Source organism: Heterocephalus glaber, unplaced genomic scaffold (genome assembly GCF_053883595.1).
Source record: "Heterocephalus glaber isolate CG9 unplaced genomic scaffold, H.glaber_assembly_v1.0 deba00001538, whole genome shotgun sequence".
Lineage (NCBI taxonomy): Eukaryota > Metazoa > Chordata > Mammalia > Rodentia > Bathyergidae > Heterocephalus > Heterocephalus glaber.
In genome coordinates, this window is record NW_028258333.1 from 31,439,967 (window position 1) to 31,462,613 (window position 22,647).

Sequence of the window (22,647 nt, forward strand, 5' to 3'; positions counted from 1 at the left end):
AGGACAGGCCTAGGAAAACACTGCAACCTGTTTATGGTATATCTTAGATTTTTTTCTTTTTTCTAAAGTATAAAAGTAGTTAAATAATTATAGATAGGCAACTTATGGCAAGAGTTGGTTCCTAATATAAATCAATAAAAATGCTAAAATTAACCAAAGACAGAAAATAAAGTCTGTGTTAGCTTTCCATGGGCTAACTTTCCTCATTAGTTCTCTGTTGTTAAACATAATTTGTAGATAAACCTATCACTCAACCACCATAAAAATCTAATATCGATTGCTAAAACAGCACCGTAATGTTCAAGGCACATTATTCATCTGAAATTCCTATAGACATAAGAACAACAAAACCAGTCTCTCCTTCCTGACTCAAAACATTTTTAGTTAATTATAATATATCTAAAATCTACACAAGGGAGACTAAGGTGACAGGAAATAAGAAATCAAAAGTAAAATTGGATGTTTATACAAGAGGTGGTCACACTGTAATAGTGAATTTTTAAATTTAAAAAAATATTAAAAGACACACTGCCATTAATCCACCCCAAAATATTCCCTTCACTTCAAACATACCTATCTCATTGTTCTTGCTCCTTTCTGAAGCAGTTCTCAAAGTCCTCTTTCTGTTTCTTTTCAAAGTGTGATAACAAAAAATACAGTGAATGTTGCTCCTGTCTAATGGAAAAGCAGGCTTGTAAAAGCACTGGCATGTCTGCATTCATCTTATCCACCAGATCTTGCACCATGCAAGTTCTGGCTCTTCCCACAAAGTCAAAATGACTATGAAATGTAAATCTAGCCATGAAAGTGCAACTAAAGGCATTAAGGAAAGAGAACTTCCAAAACTGCTTTCAAAAGGGGCAAGAAGAATGGGACAAGTGTGTTTGAAGTGAGGGGGAGTATTTTGAGAGATTAATGGCAATGTGTCTTTTATTGTAATAATTTTTAATTTAAATGTTCACCATATTTTTAATTACACTTCAAATACTATAAAACCATAGTTACTATAGAATTGTGCACGTTATCATATTTTTACATTATCCATGAAAAATCAATAATTCATTTATGACATCAAGTGCTACAAACAGAAAGTCATTACAAAGAGGTATTTACATTTTGAATTAATATTCTCTAAAAATTTCAAGCGTTCCTTGTCTTTTACAAAATGACTAAGGTCAGCAGCTGTGACATTTGAGGTTCCTAGAACTCTTCACTTTCAGGAACCGAAAAATCTCCGATTTGCTAAGCTCTTAATCTACTTTTTATCTCTTCAGTGGCTTGTGACTGTCACAAATTCTTAATACTATTCCATTTAATTTCCAAGGATTTCTTCACCATATGTCTCTTTTAGGAGGATCATAGAGAATTGATTCCCCTTGTGATAGGTTACAAAATAGCAGTCTGGCTGAGATCATTGTCACTACTTGAAATACAACAATAATAACAGCAACAACACTGAATCAGGATAATTATTTTTTAAACTGAAGTACAAGAATAGGAAAAGCTCACCTCAATTTTATGGAGATTACTAGACATGGAATTTTCTGTCCTGATTTATTTGAACTGCCTCAGATTTTCACTTCAGTTGGCAATATATGTAAAGTTTCAGTCTAGTATCAGAGAGCTCTATTTTTTCACCCTAAAGCCATTTATCTTATAATTGGTCCATGAGAAAAACTTCCATCCTGACATCCTAACATTATGACATTTCATACATTGGTTTTCTAAATCAGCTATTTCCTCCTGTATTAGCCACTTCATTTAACTTTGTAATAACACAACAGAGGGGTTAAATATCAAACTTTCTATACTTCATTCATAATATTTATCTGGCTTCAGGGCTTCTTGTTGTTTTTCAGTTAAACTAATTCAGACCAGATCTAAAAAAAAAACAAAAAACATTAATTGTTGAAGATGGAAGCAGTTTTCCATAGAAGGCAGACGTTTTCCTTGAGAATGATTCATTTAGAACAGTGGCAGCTTCCAGACTTCACACATTACTTCCCCAAATTTGCTGAATTTAGCACCAGCCAGCTTGGTACTAAAACACTCAGAACTCAAAGACATGTGGGTGAACGCATATCTTCCTCTGCAGTCTTATTCCCAAAGCTCACAGAGCTACCTCTTCGGATTTATCTGTTGTATTTCTACTTGTAAACACATCCTGGTGGTATTTTAAAAAGCAGGTACAGATTTGTCAGTTTGGGAACAATTCAAGTTTCTTTGTGATTATGGTTTGAATTGCGTGGGTGGAATAATGAATTTGTATTAAATTCTGAATCATGAATGCGTTTCTTCCCTGTTTAACAGTATTACTGATGAGCATTAAATAACCATGATACATGATATTATATGGGTTATATCACATAATCAAGAAAACATTCTTCACCCAGATGAGCTTATGGTTCATTTATTACTAAGGTCATTTATTTATAAAAAGATCTTTCCAACTCACAACTCTGTCCTGAATGCATTTGGTTATCAAGTGCCTGTTAAGCACTTATTAAACTGCATTTTGCACTGATTACGGCAGTGAGCCGATGCTTCTGAATGGCATTTTTAAAACATTCTCATGTTACACAAATCTAGGTGCCTGTGACCCCCACCAGGAACAAAGGACATCAGAGTTAAGGAATGTCCTCTTCTACAACCACATGGCCTGCCATTTTATCTGATAGGACGCCATCTGTTCATCCTGCTGCCATTCTCATGGGTAACTGGGTTAAAACCACAAAACATTAAAAATAGTCACATTGCCTACTGTATTTTTAATTCACTGGGTATTTATATCAGCGACTTTTCTCTCACAGACTATTTGTTAAAATTTTTGGCCTTGTTTTAAGGGGTAGCTATTCAAATCTGCATGGACCACAGTTTTAGTCATGAAAAGTTTTCTATAATTTCTTACATAATCTATAAAACGGTGAAATGTTAAGATACTGATAATAAAAAGAATACATGCTGGTGTGAGAACCTCTATAATTTTGCAAATTTACAACACTGAATCTGGAGTCACGGTTAGAATCCCAGATCCACTCCTTACTAGCTCTGTCAATCTGGACAAGTTATCTTATTCTGTTTAATTATCCTTACCTGTATAGTGATGACAATAGTTGTATCTACCTCATTGGGTTGTTAGGGAGATTCAGTGAGCTAATCCATGTAAAGATTCAAATATATTACTTGACAAATAATACACCCTCAATAAATATTAGCTATTATTATCAACTATGTTGGCTTGATATTAATCTCAAACTGGTACAAAAGTTTTGAGAATTGAATATTTATTCCATTGTAGATGCAATGTGCTATATAGAGAAAAATTACAAGATGAATCCAATTTCTCAAACGTATTTCATTTGATTTTAAATGTATTCCATACCCATATTTTAAGAACGATCCATTTTTATGCCTTTTCATCAGTGCATTATGCAGTGTTTTATTATTGCATGTCATTTCTTGAAATCCTGTGAACCAAAATGTCATTGACAAGCACACACAAAACATTGCTACAGCCTCACAGAAAGCAAACAGAACTTCCATTTATGACTTGTTTAAAGGCATAATTTTTCTTTAAAATGCTAAAAAGCATTTCTGTAGGGAGGAGAGGAACAATTCACAGCTAGTACACTGCTTTCATTAATGCTGGTTTAAGCACTCTGAAGACTTTTTTGACTCATTTTTATGCGGACAATAAAATTCAGGTTATAATTAATGCAAAAAGGTAGACTTAAAAAAAGAAAGTCAGACAAGTTAAGGTACAGACTTTGGAATTAGGGACATAAATGCATTTCTCGATAATGGCACATTTAATTCATACCATTGCAAACTCCAGTTGGCTGAATTCTTCTCAATGTTATCCATTACCTGAGAATGGCAGGTGCCACACTCAGCAAAACAGAGGCCTGACTGGTGAAATTCACATCAGTTATTCATTGTATTATTTGTGTTCTCTATGTAGTAATTTCCTTCCTGGATACGCTGATTTAAGAATTATGAAATGAACTAATAGGAAAAAACTGTAATAAGTAACTCTTGGCAGGGTATAAAAATGAGCAACCACATTACGCTAAAATCCAAATTTTTATATACACAACTTGGAAATAATCACAATGTATTATCTACAAACATAAATTTACTGGAATTTAATATTATAGGAAACATATACCATACTGCCTTTTAGAGTTAGTGATGTCCTAAACTAAAAATCAGACCCCACACATCTTTGTCAAATATGGTACTTGATGTATTCATACTAGACAAAAAGAATCCTCCAAAGAAGAACAGTTGTATTAATTAGGAAAATATTATATTAATTAAAATGGACTTATTTAAAATATACTAAATTATCATAGGACTGTTGCTTTGTATTCACTAATTTTATTCAGTTCATTGAACTCTAGTATTTGATCATTGCTTTTGGAGATACAAATATATTACTTACGTACTCAAAGGTGTACCCAAGAAAACTGTGTATCAAATTTCATAAAACTTCTTACACATAGCACATTCATATTCAGTCATAATAAAATACTGGCTCTAAGAAACAAACGATGTAACTTACCTCTTCCCACTGATGTATATATCTAATTAACCTTGAAAGTCGTAGTAACCGCAAGAGACTGAGTATTTTTGTAAACCTCACAATCCGAAGTGCCCTGGCTGTCTTGTAAACTTCTGAATCCATTCCTTTTTCTACAATGAGAAAGATATAATCCACTGGAATTGATGAGATGAAGTCAACCACAAACCAGCTTTTTAAATAATTCATCTTGATCACTTTAGGGTCCAGGATGATTTCAGAACTGTCTTCATTGACAGTCCCAGTCCTAAAATTCATGATCAGGTCCAATAGGAAAACGGTATCTGATGCCACATTGAAAATAATCCATGGTGTCGTTGTTTGCTCTGTAAAGAATGTGATTCCAACTGGTATGATGACCAGATTTCCAACCATCATTATCAGCATTATTAAGTCCCAATAAAACCTACAACAAATAAAAAAATGAGATTTTAAGATGTCAAAAATAACCATTACATTCTCCTCCTCACAAACAAAAATTATTTCTGATTTGTGGTTAAATATGTGAATTAAAGAATAGTACAATTTTTAAAATGTAATTCCTTCAATGGCTTCATTTAATTCTTAGTAAAACTAATATATTCCTAAACCAAGGCATAACACTTATAGAATTCTAAAAATAATGTGCTAAAATGTACTATACAAATAAAATCCAGGAATATACTGCCATTGATTGAGGAAAGACACAAAAGCAAACTCCTTACATGGTTAATGCAAAATATAGATAGACACAGGAAAAAATAAAAGACTAAAGATCCATTCTAAAAAATTGCCTCTGGGAAGGCATTTTAGAGGAGTTTTAAGATGATCTATATGTTAATTTACCAATCATAGATTAGAATAATTGTCATAGGGAGAGTAATCTAAAAATGATAGTGCTACAAATTTAAGAGTACAGAGTAGCCGGGGATTTAGCTCAGTGGTTCCGGCACCTGCCTCACAAGCGCAAGGACTAGAGTTCGATCCCTGGTACCAAAAAAAAAAAAAGAGTACAGAGTAGGTCCACCATGGATTCTAACATAGCTTATAGATTCACAGTATTCAACATATTTGTGTTTTATACCTTTTTCTTAAAATAAAACTAATTTTAGCCTGATGATATAAAGAAGTGAACAGACTCTACTTTGGATTTAAAGATAGAATCGTCTAAAATTTAAACATTACTACCTCATTGAACAACTACTGTAAATATACTGCACTGTTTTTTCAAAATAGTTCCTTCCTTAAAATTTCTGATCTAATTTTGAACATGTCTATCATTTCTAATAACATTTGAAAACATTATCTTCACTTTAAGTAGAAAGAAACCAGGAACTTTGTCTCAAGTTTATACAGTTTAAATTTATCAGATATAACTATATTATTTTCATAAGAGTTCTTTCAAAATCTATTGACACTGTAGTTTGACTATAATTGTTACAGTATAAATGTACTTATAAAAGAAAAAATTAATCATTAACACAACTGTATATTCATGAAATAGCCTCTGGAAATATGAGTTACTTTATCCTGATCATAGGTATTCTCTTCCAGCATTTTTTTCTTCAGTACTGAGAATCAAACTCAGTACCTTGCTCTTGCTAGGCAGGCATGGTGTCACTGAGCTACATCCCTGGCCCTTCTTCCAGCAATTTTGTTGTATAAATATTACAACTTTAAGATAAGAATTTCTATTAACAAAGAAATTTTTGTTTTATATTAATTCCCAGACTATGAGCTAAACTTTGGTAAGGGTTATATTTGCATAAATCTTTCAAATTATTATTCATGATTATGAATGACTCCTGGTATAAAACTAGTAGTACAGAAAAGATTGCGCCTACTTTGTCATCCAATCTTAGCCATACCCTCCCTTCCTACCTCAGTAGGCTATAATTTGATGGTTCTACATGCTAACCTATAGAGGACAGTCTGTATTAGAAAAGGCATGGAGAAAGATTTAGTTTCTCTTCTGCTATGCATTAGAACTCTAGTTCCACCAAAACTGTATGCCCATGCCAGTTTAAGAAGCACTTCTTTGGAGCTGACAGGTGAAGACTTCAGACGCATGGAGCTGGGCTGCCGGCCACCGCCCACCGTCCCCACCCAGCCTGAGAGAGACTAGCAGAGCCCCGAGCCCTCCCCCCCAACACCACCACCTCCACCCACTCTCCACCCCCCGCCCCCTGCCTATGTCCTCCCGGTTGCCCCTGTACCTGGATCCAACACCACAGAGGCACGGGGCGGGGGGGGGGGGCATAAAGGCCATTGTCCTGAGCTCCAGAAGATAGAGCACAAGTGAACAACAGAAAGAGGGCCTCTCTCAGGTTCCTTGATAAAAATTAAAGCCCACTGGAAAAGTGAAAAGAATCTCTGCAACCAAGGTGCACCAGACCACCTTAGTGGGTAAATTGGAGGGATTATCACCTCCCATTGGAAGCTGGATTATTTTAAGAGGAAGGACAGCTGGAAACTACACTAGAACCTTGCAGAATTCAACCCTGCAGAAGGGCAGGGAACTCAATTTGGGACTTGCACCCAGAAATCAGCCTGGATCTGCCGGGTCTGCTACTGGCTTACTGAGACTAACTGACTTATATCTGCACACTGCTGTCCACGTTGTCTATTGTGACAGCAGAGACATACCCTGAAGGAGGCCCTTCATTCTTTATTTATTATTCTCAAAATCATTATTTTTCTCTTATTTTTAAGTTTTATTTTTTTCTACTCTTTTCAAATTTTTTTTCTCTTTCTTCTTTTTCTTTCTTTTTTTTCTTCTTTTCTTTCTCACTCTCTCACTCTCCCACATTGTTCTTCATCCCTCTTTTTGTTTCTGTTCTGGCCCTAATTTGGATTTCTTCTTTATATTTCTTTTCTTCTCTTTTTCCTTCTCTCAATTGTCATTAGTTTTAAAGGAAAGTAAATACAGTTTCTAGTCTCCCTATTGCTGTTAGGTTGTTCTGTTCTCATCTTCATTCCTTTATTCTGTCTTTTCCTCTTGTCTTCAACAGTTTCCTAGAGTCTGTGTGATCTTCCTCTGTCCTCTGGCTTCCCTATTAACCTTTCCCTATCCTTTTACCTATCTATCCCTCCTTCCCCAACTCCTTCTAAGTCCACGTCTTAAAGAGTAAAGTTGCTACATTGAAGAGTTTATTCACTATAAACATATTTTGTGCTGGTCCTCGATTTTGATTTAATTCACACAGTTAAAGGTGATAGATTAGTAACTACCACAAATTGTTATTTTCTAAGCTGTGCTTGATGCTATTGTGTCGCTGACTGTATCACTTGGGCTAAGGTGTTATCATTGATCTAATCAGTTGTCCTTCCTAGTATAATGAAAATGAGATAGCTTTAGAGTCATTAGAGACTCAAAACCTAAAGACCAGCTATATCTGGAAAATACCTCTGAGAAGCAATCATTCTGTAAGGGTTATAAATACAAGCAACAAAGATACTTACAATAAGCAATATCGAAGTATCAACACAGGAATTAAACCAAGGACACTACCAATAACAAAAATAGAAATGAGAAGACATTTAACCAAGGCACAAACCCAGACTCCCAGCCCACCAAGGCAAATTCTTGCAGAAACGAGGTGGAAAGGTCTGATAATCAACCACCTGGACACTCTGAACTGATAGCTTAGGGAGTGACAAAACAGACGAATGAGGCTCTAGAAAAATTCAAAACAAAAAAATTCTCCCAGATAACTACAGAAATGGTGAGTATAATGAAAGACATGATTAGAGACTCTAGAACAGAAACAGAGAAAAAGTAGGTAAGTTTAGGACCATGATGGAAACCATGAATGCCCAACATAGGAAAGAAATGGAAACTATGAATGCCCAACATAGGAAAGAAATGGAATCCATGAAACAGATTCAAACAGATATCCAGGAGATTAAAAACTCTATTGAAAGCATACACAGCAGACTAAGGCAACTTGAATACAAAATATCAAATATAAAAGACCGGATGGTGGTCAGTGAACATGAAAAGAGAGATCTCTTAAAACTAGTAAGGGACCATGAGAAATCAATCCAACAGCCCTAAATGATGCAAAGAAGAATAATGTAAGAGTGATAGGAGACCATGAAAAAGCAGGAGAAAGTACAAATGACATTAAAAAACTGTTCACAGAATTAATGACAGAAAACTTCCCAAACAAAGCAAAAGAATTTGACATACAAATAAGTGAGGCATATAGGACTCCAACTATCCATAATCAAAAAAAAAAAAAAAATCTATACCTAGACATATAATAATCAAGATCCAGGAAACCAATTTAAGAACAAAATACTACAAGCAGTTAGAGAAAAGAAGCAAATCACATGCAAAGGAAAGCTCATCAGAATCACAGCAGACTTTTCAAAACAAACCCTCAAGTCAAGGAGAGCCTCGAGTGAGGTATTACAAGCCCTAAGAGAAAACAATGTCGAACCTAGACTGAGGTATCCTGCAAAACTATCTTTCAAAATTGATGAAGACATAAGATACTTCCATGACAAAGAACACCTGAGAAACTTCATGAATACCAAGCCAGCACTCCAAACAATTCTAAACAATATCCTAGAAAAATACAACGAAGGTCACAACTCCATGAGGCCCAACAGAGCAAATTCATCAAGCAAGGCAAGAAATTAAAGGGAGAGGGAGAAAAATAAAAAAGAACCAATAACAGGAAAATAACATGACAATGATAAGTCAATACATGTCAGTTATAACCATCAATGTTAATCCCCTCAATTCACCAATCAAAAGAAATAGGCTGACAGAAGGGATTAAAAAACAAAATCCAACACTATGCTGTATACAAGAAATGTACCTAGTTCAAAAAGAAACTCATAGACTGAAAGTAAAAGGATGGAAAACACTTCTCCATGTGACAATAACCCAGAAAAAAGCAGGGGTAGCTATCTTATTTGCAGACAAAAAAATTCAAACCAAAACTAATTAAGAGAGACGAAGGTCATTACATCTTTGTGAAGGGAACAATCGAAGAGGAAGAGATGAAAATCATAAATATATATGCACTAATGCCCTCAACTAAACAAAAGAAGTATTAGGGGGCATGAACAATCAAATAAGCACTAATACAATTGTAGTAGGGGACCTCAATACCCCACTGTCACAAATAGACAGATCATCTAGACAAAAAAATCAACAACAAAATACTAGAACTGAACCAAGCTTTTGAACAAATGGATTAACAGACATCTACAGAGTGTTCCACCCCAAAAAATCAGAATATACATTCTTCTCAGCTACATATCGGTCATTCTACAAAAGAGATCACACACTAGCTCATAGAACATGTTTAAGTACATACAAAGGAACTGAAGTAATCCTGTGTATCAGACAATAGTGCAATTAAACTGGAGTTCAATAGCATAAGAAACCACAAGAACTTCATAAACATATGAAAATTGAATAACACTCTCCTGAACAACCAATGGGTCACAGAGAAAATTAAAGAAGAAATTAGTTTTTACAAATAAATGATAATGCCAATAAAACATTCAGGAATCTATGGCACACAATGAAAGCAGTTCTGCAAGGGAAATTCATAGCAGTGAATGCCCACAATAGGAAAACAGAGCAAGTTCAAATAAACAACCTAATGCTGAATCTTAAGCTCCTAGAAGAAGAGCAAGACAAACCCAAAGCTCGTGCAAAGGAGGAAATCAATACAATGGAGACTAAGAGAATGATACAAAAAATCAATGAATCAAAGAATTGGCTTTTTGAAAGAATAAATAAAATTAATAAACCCTTAGCCAACCTTACCAAAAAAAGGAAAGAAAAGGCTCAAATACATGCAATTAGGAATGAAAAAGGTGAAGTCACAACAGATCCAAGAGAAATTCAGAGGATCATCAATAGCTACTTCAAGAATCTGTACTCTAATAAAATGGAAAACACAGAAGAAATGGATAATTTCTAGATACATATGAATTGACAAAGTTGAAGAAGATATAAAAATTCTAAACACACCAATTACAATCAGTAAAATTGAAAATGTAATTAAAAATCTATCAACAAAGTAAAGCCCAGGTCCTGATGGCTTCACTGCTGAATTTACAAAATATTTAGAGAACTAGCGCCACTACTCTTTAAACTCATCAATGAAATTGAAAGAGAAGCAATATTTCCAAATTCATTCTTGGAAGCAAGTATTACTTTGATTCCAAAACCAGGGAAAGAACCAACCAAAAAAGACAACTACAGGCCAATCTCATTAATGAACATAGAGGCAAATATCCTCAATAAAATACTGGCAAACAGAATACAGAGGGTCATCAAGAAGATCACACACTCTAACCAAGTTGGATTTATCCCAGGGATGCAAGGATGGTTCAACATTCGTAAATCAATACATGTAATACACTATATTAACAGAGCCAAGGACAAAAACCATATGATCATTCAATAGATGCAGAAAAAGCATTCGATAAAATCCAACACCCATTCATGATAAAAACCCTGCAGAAAATTGGAATAGATGGTCTTTATCTCAACTTGATAAAGAGTATCTAGGAAAAACCAACAGCCAACATCATACTAAATGGTCAAAAACTGAAAACTTTCACTCTAAAATCAGGAACAAGACAAGGATGCCCACTATCACCATTCCTGTTTAATACAGTTTTGGAAACATTAGCTACAGCAACTAGACAAGAGAAAGAAATAAAAGGAATAAACATAAGAAAGGAAGAAGTTAAACTGTCATTATTTGCTGATGATATGATACTCTACACAGAAGACCCAAAAAATTCTGCCAAAAGACTTCTAGACTTAATTGACAGATTCAGTATAGTAGCTGGATACAAGGTAAACACTCAAAAATCAATAGCCTTCTTGTACACTAATGACAGACTCACTGAGAGAGAAATTAGAGAAACAATCCCTTTCACAACAGCATCCAAAAAACAATAAAATATATAGGAATCAGTCTAATGAAGGAAGTGAAAGACCTCTACATTGAGAACTACAGCACTCTGAAAAAAAGACATCAAAGAGGATATAAGAAAATGGAAAGACATCTGCTGTCCCTAGGTAGGAAGAACCAATATAGTGAAAATGGCCTTACTTCCAAAACTGCTACACAGATTCAATGTAATCCCAATTGAAAGCCCAGCAGCATATTTCACAGAACTAAAGAAAACAATCCAAAACTTCATCTGGAACCAACAGAGACCTAGAATAGCAAAAGTAAGTGTAGGCAACAGAGTCATGAAAGGGGATATCACAATTCTCAACTTGAAACTGTACTACAAAGCCACTGTCATAAAAACAGCATGATACTGGCAAAGAAACAGATCTGAGGATCAGTGGAATAGATTAGAAGATGCAGAAAAAACTCACACCATACTCAGCTACCTCGTCTTTGACAAAGGAGCCAATCATCCTCATTGAAGGAAAGATAGCCTCTTTAATAAATGGTGTTGGAAAACATGGATTTCAACTTGCCAAATATTAAAACTAGACCCCTATCTCTCACCATGCACCTAAATAAAATCAAAGTGGATTAAAGATCTAAATATTAAAACAGATACAATAAACTTGCTGGAAGACAAGTTAGGTACAACTCTCGAAGACACTGACATAGGAAAGGACTTTATGAACAACACCTCAGTAGCATGGGAACTGGCACAAAGAATCAACCACTGGGATCTCATCTCATTAAACAGCTTCTGCACTGCAAGAGAAACCACCAACAGAGCTAAGAGGCAACCTACAATGTGGGAAAAAAATTTTAGCAGCTGCTCTGCAGACAAAAGTCTACTGTCTAGAATATATAAAGAACTCAAAAAAATCAGACCCCCAAAATATAAAGACCCAATTCAAAAATGGGCATCTGAAATGAACAGACATTTCTCAGGCAAAGAAGTAAATGCAGCAAATAAATATATGAAAAATGTTCAACATCACTGGTCATTCAACAGATGTACATGAAAACAATGCTGAGATTCCACCTCACCCCAGAAAGAAGCTGCTATCATGAAATCAACCAATAACAAGTGCTGGCAGGGTTGTGGGGAGCAAGGAACCCTTTTCCATTGTTGGTGGGAGTACAGACTGGTACAACCACTGTGGAAATCAGTATAGAGATACTTCAAAGAACTAGTACTGGAAGTCCCATTTGACCCAGCTATTCCTCTACTGGGTATCTTCCCCAAAGAATTAAAAGAATCATACCACAGTGATACATGTGTACCCATGTTCACAGCAGCACAATTTGTAATAGCTAAAACTTGGAAGCAGCCCAAATGCCCATCAACTGGAGACTGGATAAAGAAAATGTGTTTTTTTTTATACAATGGAGTACTACTCAGCCATAAAAAATAAGAAATTAGAGACATTTATATTTAAAATGGATGCACATTGTGGCGATACTCTTTAAGTGAAAGCAACAGGACACACATGTAAATACTGAATAGTTTCTCTAGTGTGAGAAACTAAAAGTGTAAATAAGGACTAAATGGTATAATAGATAATGTAAAATAGAAAGAAAAGGGGAAAAGGGGAAGGGGAAGTGGGAGGGGTAGGAGAAAGAAAAGAAGGGAATGGAATTAATATGAGAAAATGAAAATATGGAAACACAGTTTTTATAAATAGGGAGGGCAGGGGAAGGGGGAAAAATAAGAACCAAGAGAGATTATTGTAAAGGTGCAAATTTCCAATGAGGAATGTCATTATACTGTATACCTAAATTGTACCAATAAAATAAAATTTTAAAAAAAGATTACTACAGCTTGAGAAGTAGCTAGAGTGTTGCAGAGGAATTAGGATAAAATTAGAGGGTCACAAAGCCAGGTTTTAAACATCAGCTCTGCCATCTCCTAGCTTTGCCCCTGGATCACCTTCATCTCAGTTCTCATATTTGCTACAGTTAACAGTATGACTCTCCCAATGAGATAACAAAAAGACTTTCAGAACTAAAGAAGGGCTGTAGTAAAATTTAGTTAAATCTGCATGGAGTGTAAATGTTGGCAACCAAGTAGTCATTCAAACATGTACTTAAAAAATTAAGCCAATTAATTCAGTCTTTTTAAATACCTTTAAAAGCAACCAACTTGAACGTACTTATTGAACTTAGATGTTTGAAATATTTACACCAATCAATTTTGAACATTTAGCCAAAAGCAAAAACAAAAGTTTTTAATTGATTTTTAAGAATACCATATTTAAGAAATCTCATCTCTGTTTCAGAAGACCAACTTCACTTGCACAGGAGAAACATGAGAAGTACTCCAGATTGTATTCTGTTTCTAATAAATAAATACTCTGAAAAATCTCCTATATGCAAATAAACCTTTTTCTCTGACAGACAAAAAAAAAAAGAATCATACCACAGTGATATATGAGCACCTGTGTTTACAGCGGCACAGTTTGTAATAGCTAAAATTTGGAAACAGCCCAATTGCTCATCACCTGGACACTGGATAAAGAAGATGTGGTTTTTTAATAAAATGGAGTACTACTCGGCCATAAAGGATAAGAAACTAGAGACATTTATAACTAAATGGATGCACATTGAGGCGATACTCTTAAGTGAAATAAATAGGACACACGTGTAAATACCAAATAGTTTCTCTGGTGTGAAAAATTAAAAGTGCAAATAAGGATCAAAATGTATAATTGATATTGTGAAATAGGAAGAAAATGTTTAAAGGAATAGGGGCGCACAGGGGAAGGGGAAAGGAAAGAAGGGAAAACAAAAAATATGAGAAAAGGAAAAACATGGAAACAAAGTCTTTGTAAATAGGGAAGGGTGGAGGAGGTGAAGGGAGGGCAGGGGAATGGGGAAAAAATTAAGAACCAAGATACATCATGAAAAGGTACAAGATCCCAATGATGAATGTAACTGTATTGTATACCTAAAATGTACCAATAAACTAAATGGAAATAAAAAGTAGTAGTACAAGAAATAGCTATAAAAGGCTTTCTTTCCTTTGTCTCTAGCCCCAAGATTATGCAAATGTTTGTCATTTTGAAGTTATCACCAACATATCTCTTAAAATCTAATTGTACATTTATAAACAAATATAAAATTGTTCATGTCACTCATACATCATGCACAAGCAATTAGAAAAAAATACTTTTTCTGTTTTCTCCCTCTCTTCTTAATGGAAATGCATAATATGTCATTTAATACAGGACAGGGGAGACATGTTCAAGAGAAGCAATACTGTAATAGCTATTTCTCAAACAAATGACATCACTTAGCTCTAAAATGAAATCCCACGGACCCTAAGGATTATCACTTCTGGACACTAACATAAATCTCTTCTGCCAGCTTCTCTCTCTGCTATCCCCCAAAGGCTGCTGATCCCCTGGGTGTTAGGCATAGCTCTTTCTTCTTCTATTCCACACATGCTCCTTGGGCAGTATTATATACTAACTCGTCCATGTCTTCAATGATTAATTTGTAACTGAGAACACTAAAGCTTTGTCTCTATTCCATTCTTGTCTTCTAAGCTTCCAGACCCTCATAATCAGCAGCCTATTAAATCTGTCTCTTTGCATATCTCATACTCACCTCAAACAGCATGCCTAACCTCAATCTCAATCTCTTTTACCACTTGTATTCTTCATGTGCCCCGTATCTAAGAGAAAGGAGGAACTCCACATGTGCTTTGCAAGGCAGAAACTTTGGAACCATCCTAGATAACTTTTGGCTATGAATCTACCCAATCCCATAGTTAATCAATTATTAAAACAGTTTAGTTCTAATACCTAAAAAAATAGTTTACATTGCATGGTATCCCATTAATATCTGCAACATTTATGTTTTGTGAATCAGTAAAAAATAAAGCAAAATAAAATCATACCTATGTTACAGCACCCATACAATAAAGAATTCATTAATATTTTAAGTTAAAAATATATTGTATTCATTCATTTGCCCTTTTCAATTCACAAGGAAGTTGTCCTTATTCAGAAACCTTTACTATTTAAATTAAAATTAAGTTTATTAAAAAACAAATATATATGGTTTGTGGATTTAAAGGATTAAAAATAATATATGTAAATCATGAGGTCTGTCACACAATGCTTATGGTATAGTCATTATCCATTTACCTTGCCTTACCTATCAAAGAAATCCAGTTTCGTAGGGAGCAGCCAAAGGTTTACTGAAAATTACTGTATTTCTGTCATGAAGATTGAAACTTTTTTAAAAATACTAATATTCTGGTTTTTTAATCAATAGAGATGAAAAAGTTCCATCCATTCTTTATTATAGCAATAATGTTACACCATAGCTTTTTATTAGCAGCCCCAAAGCCATCTGACATCTGTATCCATATGAAGAATCTCTATTAATCCTTATAATTTTCTTTTAATGTATCACTGACTCTTTTACAGGCATAAACACAGATCTGGTTATAGACTTTAGATAATATAATACTGTCTTTGGTTAATACAGATTAATTCCTTAGGTAGCCAAAGAAAATGTAGTTATTATCTATTCTACAAGTGTGATATAACCTTTTTTTTTTAGCAATATATGTGTTCTTGAAGTCTGACCTCTTGAGATTCTCTTACACCAATACCTATGAATTTCTCTCTCTAACTCTTTGCTCAGAAAAATTTCTATTGGATACCCAGGCTCTTCTTTTCCTTTATTCTCAATTTCTATGTCACAGATTTTATTCCCAAACTGCCTTTCCTATCCATCTTGTCTTTCCATTTTCATTGCTATTTCTCTGTTTCATGCAGTGCTATCTCTTTCTGAGAATTCTGCATGAGTCTTCTATTTTTGGGGTCAGTTCTATCCACTAGTCTCAAAACAAGCTGCCTAACAAGTAATTTTTCAGGGGAAAAGCCATCAATGACTCTCTCAATTACAACAAAAATAACAATCCAGTTGTCAAGGTAGTCCATGATACAGCCTCCTCCTCCCTTCCCAGACTCTGTGCAATTTATGATTAACACCCTACATCCCAGAAGTGTTCTTGGTCATGCTCTGTCATCATGCATATCTCTGTACACATACAGGAAATAAAGCCATTTCCATTCTATTTGTCCTTATACTTCTCAGCATTCAACTAACCCTTCAAATTTCATTCTGACAATGAGGTTCTTAGCTTTGTTCTTAATAGATTATATTTTAGAGTAATTTGGGTTCACAGAAAAATTTAGCAGAGAGTATAAAGGTTTTTCATAAACCTCTACCCTGCAACATGCACAGCCAATCCCATTGGGAGGATAACCCACCACATACAAACATTGGTTACAAATGATGAGCCTGTACTGGCTGTCATTATCACTCAGAGTTCATACTCTATGTTAGGGTTCACTGTTGCTGTTATACATTCTATGGGTTTTGATAAATTTATAGTGACATGTGTAATACATGTGTAATTTCCCTGTCCTAAAAATCCTCTGTCCTCTACCTAGTCAGCTCTCCCTTTCCCCCACCTCTGATGTCTCTGACAACCTCAAAAACATGTATTTTCAGTATGCTTCCAATTTTATTTGTGTATTATTACAATTTGTCTTTGTTTGCTCCATTATTATTGGCCTTAAGTTCTTTGAAGTATAAAATTATATCTTGTCTATTTTCTGCTGTAATGTGCAAAGTAAATGTAGGATAGCAAATACTAAATATATATTAATTTTGAATGGGAACATATTCTTTAGTGGAGATATTTAAAGAAAACTTTTATATTCAGACAACAATTTTTGAATAACAATACATTAAAGTAAATAAAATGAAACGAAGAAGTTAATAATTCTTAGGTTAGGCAAACAGCAAATGAAAGAGTTTTGGACGTGTCTCCTGATTTGGCATATTATAAAAGTTATACAAGTAGAAACTCATCTTGCCCCTGGAAACAGAATATATAGAAGGTCCAACTTTTGGATGGACGTTGAAAGCAGACCAAAGTTCACATTCAACGTCCACAGCTCTGAGTGGGGGTAAGGTACTAAATTGCCATGAACTTTAGATTTTTCTTGTTCTCATATTTTCTCTGTGATATGATTTCATGCTGTGTATAAACTGTGAAGTACAGAAAGCTGTAACACAGAAGGCAGGGATAGCCCCCACCCCCCAAAAAAACTTATGGGCACTCCTACAGTACTATACTTATTGGATCCTGAATAAGATTCCAGTCTACCACAAAACTTGATATCAACATCGCTAAGATCCTTCACTTATCTCTCCATCCTCATAGTAAATTTCTATCAACCCAATTAGCAGAGAAAGTAACGGTTCTATACAAAGTTCCTTTCTCTGAAACACCATCAAAGTAGAGAGAACACTCACTGGAAAACCCTTAGTCTTGACAATTAGAGCAGAATAATAATCTAGGAAATTATTTTACCTTATTCCAGATATAAATAAAATAGGTTAAATAAAATGTTTCTAATTATAATTAATATATCACTAAAACTGCAATATTAAATACTAAGAAAATAATCAATTTTCATGAACAGTTTACTTTTTATGTAAAGAATCCATTTTCTCCCATAGTACTTAGAAGTGTGAGAAAGAGGCATTGTGAAAAGTTGTTCATAATAATAAACTGTGATGGGAATAAAGTGTTCAAATGGGAAGGGGAACAAAGGAGGAGGAAGGGAGAAAGGAAGGAAGTAACAAGAAAAAAAAGTGAAAATAGAAGGAAAAAATGGAAACAAAGCTCATGTATATAAGAAGGAGAGGAGACTTGAGGGGGGAATGGAATAAAATAAAATAAAATTTATTTAAAATAATAATAATAAACTGAAGAATTCCAAATTCTGTCATACCTCATTTACTCAACCCAGTTGCAACCCTTCAAAGCTTATAATAAATAAAGATAACTTCTCTCCCTTCCTAACAACTTCCCTCTCCCTAACTTCACACTGTCTTCAACTTTCCCTGCTCCAGTTCATTATCATATCTTCTCTGGCTGGAATAATTTGACGTCAGACATTTCTGACCTAAAACCATTAAGTAATTTAAAGAATTGCCACACTTTGCTACTAAAGATGATTGCCTTTACAATACTATCATTAAATATTGAATGAATTGTTCTCTTCTCCCCTCTAATAGAATAATTTTTTTCTCATTAAGAAGAAAGGAGGAAAAAGACTTCTGGTTAAGTTCCTAACAGGGAACCAGGCTTATCATGGCTCCCACTTTATCCTTTCATAATTGAAGTCAAATGATGTAATAAACCTGTCCCATCAATTCACATTTAAGATTCATTTCTAAAAGAACAGTCAAACAAAATTCCCAAAAGATAAATTCTTTTGATAAGTTTCCATGGAATATAGTTCTTCTTTTGCAAATACAGAGCTGTAATGCTTCTGTGAAATCCAACTGGTATCAAAATTATTAGTGCTCCAAGAGATAAACACTCCTAGATATAGTATAAATTTTTTTTCTATTTTATTCAGAAAAATGCTCCCAAAGCATTACTTAATTTTTTAGATATCAATCATAAATCAGACATACATTTTTACCAGCTGATTTATTCATTTAAGTAAACAAATACATAAAGTAACCAAACATCTTGCTGTATTCTGTTATAACAACACATAGCTCTAATAATCATGTTCTGAATTTTACTTAAAATTATTGAATTATCAGAAGCCCAATTAATAGCTCAATGATTGGGGGCGCATATCTTCTGAAGTACCACTTAAAGTACCTTCTCTTGAATGCTTGGTTCTTTTTTAAAGTTTTCTCAGTGATGGTTCACCTATGTACGCCTCAGCAGCCAATGCCTGAACTATGATCTCGTGTGTTCTCAGACTTCACTGTCAGTACATAAACCCTGTATCTCAAATTCAGTGAATATTCACACTGCAATTATGATAAAATATATGCCTTCTGTAAGCTTTCCAAAAGAGTTTCATTGGTCAGATCCACTGGTTTTGTGTGTGTGTGTGTATGGTGTGTGTTTGACTTCAGACTTATGTATCATACAAAGATAAGTTTATTACCAGGGAAAAGTGGCTCCAAGGGCAGATATCAGAAAATGCAGACAACTCAAATACAGGAAATTTGAAGTGGAAAAATTCTAGATTTCCTAATACATAAAACTTTAATAAAAGATACCATCTGAAGGAAAGTTTAGGCTAATTTAAGGATAAAACTGAGGCCATATTTAAAGGCATTGAGGTGCTTTCTGATAAACTAGCAATTTGCCCAATAAGAAGATGAGATGAGCAGGAGGTACATTATTTTAGCTGATTGTGTGAATAATTTATTAAAATAAGAAAATGAAACAGAAATTTAAAACCCTATGAAAACATTAAGATCTGTACACATCTAGACAAAAGAAAATCTCTTTTGTCCACTTACCCAAAGTTCTACAAACTACAATTTTCCTTGTGTGATTACTTTTATACCAGCAATACCAACAGCCTTATATCGCCTCATATACTCTTATTTATATCGCTTTACAACTTTAACTGTTTACCCTTCCTACTTGTAACTCTCTAAAATTTTTGGTTTCAATTATTCCACATTATCAGCTCCTCACTAAAACTTCTGTATTAGCAGAAACATTTTCCTAAATCCTTGCCTGACTCCTCTTTGTCTACCATTGATGTGGGCATTCTAAAGCAGGAACTATCCCGCCCAATTTTACATCCTTCTACTCACTACTGCCTTTGGCCTTATCAATCCCTACATGTTTAACTAACACGTAAATGTAAACAATTTGCAAACCTATTATGACCCTTAATGTCTGTTGGAATTCAGCATTTATATCTATATCCTGCACACCTAGTGGCCCCCGTTGGAATCACTGGAACAATCATTTCAATGAGTTTAAGTCTAAAACTATTAATCTTATGAATTTGCCTAGTATTTTTATTTGTTTATTGTAACATAGCTTTCTTTTTTTATCCTCTAAACAATAAAACTTAAGAATTATCCTTAAATCCTCTCTGCCATGATTTCATTTGAGCATTTGCTCAGTTGTATATTTATTCTAAAATCAATAGTTTTCCTACTCAGTTTTTCATTTAGTTCCATTTCTATCATCCTGGGTGATATCATTATATCATTATTTTGCATAGTAATTTTCCTCTTTCTACCAGCCACAGCAAACTGAATCCTATTTATATATGACTTTCATATTGCAAACAAAATGAAATACAACCATTCAAAAATCCTCTGAAGTATATAACAATTCTATACCTTAAAGCTTATTTTTATGTATATGATCCCCAGTTAAATTTTAAAATGACTCCACTATTCATACATCATCACCTTTGCCCTTTCCCAACAAATGTCATCTAGTGTTTCTTGCTCCTAAGATTCAAGTTCAACATATTCCAATGTTATTTCCATAGTCATCTTGCATTACAGTTTCTTCAGTTACCTTTTTCATCCCACTCCCAGGCTGACTGATCTCCCTCCCACTAATTGCTATCTTAATTTCTCAATGCTTTTGCCATCTGAGTGCACGTAATAGTGAACAGTGACTAGCTTACCATAATATAGTATCAATAATAACTTAACACACAAAAAAGACCACATAATAAGCAACATCACAAAATGCTATTTTAGCTCTTATTCTTAGCCAAATAAGACTTCAATCTTCCTTATACTTAACTTGTCTAGCAAATAGTAAATATATATTGCTGACTTCCCAGTCATCAAATTCTAAAATAAATACACATCTGTGTTAATGAAGGACTGAAGATTATCATCCTATAGGATTTTATTTAAAATATATGATCATTTGTTCTTTGGCATGATTTGGAAATTAATCAGTTACAAACTTCTTAAATTTTCATTGGGTGATAGAATTATGAGGTATATTTTTAAACTATTCTAATCTTCTCTTTGATTATGTGTCAAGGCCATGACTTGAAGTCTGCTGAATCCAAACATCTGTTTATCCCTGATTGTCACCCATGAAGTTACTTCAATAGTCTACAGCTTTAATCAAAGGATACAGAATGGAATAGAACTCTGTAGGCATTACGTTTGTCTATGCTGCAGTATTCTATCTTTATGATGACATGTAGGTTTTCCGCAAAAAGAATTTTTAATTTATGAAGGGTAAGTAGAAATAGTGTATAAAATAGCTCATCATGTTTAAATTTAGAGTTCTCCAAATAGTCCAATCTAAAAGGATCCTTAGCTTCGAAGCAATTTTAATTGACCAGAATAAATTGTAAAAATTTTGTTTTCTACTTGTGATTCTTAGCATTTTCTCCTTTAAGAAAATCAGAAATACTGTACTGTCAGTGGCTGTGTCATCCTCAACAAAAATGTGTTCTATTACCATTAACTCTACTATAAAATTCAGTAAACTAGCCAGGCATTGTGATGCCTGTAATCCGAGCATTCTGCAAGCCTGAGACAAGAGGACTACAAGTTCAAGCCCAGCCTGGGCAACTCAGGGATTTAGTCAGACTCTGTCTCAAAATAATAATAAAAATATAAATTTGAATTTGAATTTGAAAATGACAACAACAACAACAACAACAATAATCTAGGGATGTACCTCAGTACTTCTAAATACAAAGGCCCTGGGTTAGCCTTTGTCAAAGGTCATTTTTCTGAGTTTTTTCTGAATTAGCCTGAAAAGAGATCTCACTAGTCTATTCACCAAGATCAGTTCAGATATTCTTAAAGCAAAATAAAGAAATAAATAACTTGGAAAGCAAATATCAAATTTCATACCAAATATTTTCTCCAAATAGTGACATAATAACTCCAACAAATATGTGTTGGTTATCTTCTACATAGCAGGTATCATTCTTAGAACTGCAAGAAATGCACATAGAAATTATACACAAATACTACTCTCAAGAACCTCCAAAATTAATTAGGAAATGAGGAATTGTACTATAAAATAAGTCTAATAAAGGTTTTAATCATGTCTAAATAGTTCACAAGTTACTTGAGTTTTCAAAACACAGAAACAACTGGTTATCTGTTTAAGGTTAAGTACTAATATTAAGGAAACTTCAAGACAGCATTTGCTGAGGAGTTCCTGGGGTGGCACATTTATTCATGGCACAAAAACGAATCTATCAACAAATATGCACTGCTTTCTAGGCTTAGCACTATCCCTACAAAGAGAATTAGACCCAGCCCAGTTCACAAGAAGATATGGTCTAG

General features: G+C 34.2%; 1 protein-coding gene across 1 annotated transcript in view; it reads right to left on the minus strand.

Moving 5' to 3' along the window:
- The window catches only part of Hcn1 (hyperpolarization activated cyclic nucleotide gated potassium channel 1), a 401,014-nt gene that overhangs the window by 346,474 nt on the left and 31,893 nt on the right, over positions 1-22,647 (minus strand). The window contains exon 2 of the mRNA XM_004848544.4: positions 4,565-4,988. Coding sequence (XP_004848601.1) covers positions 4,565-4,988 — 424 coding nt within the window. The remainder of the gene's footprint in view (positions 1-4,564; positions 4,989-22,647) is intronic.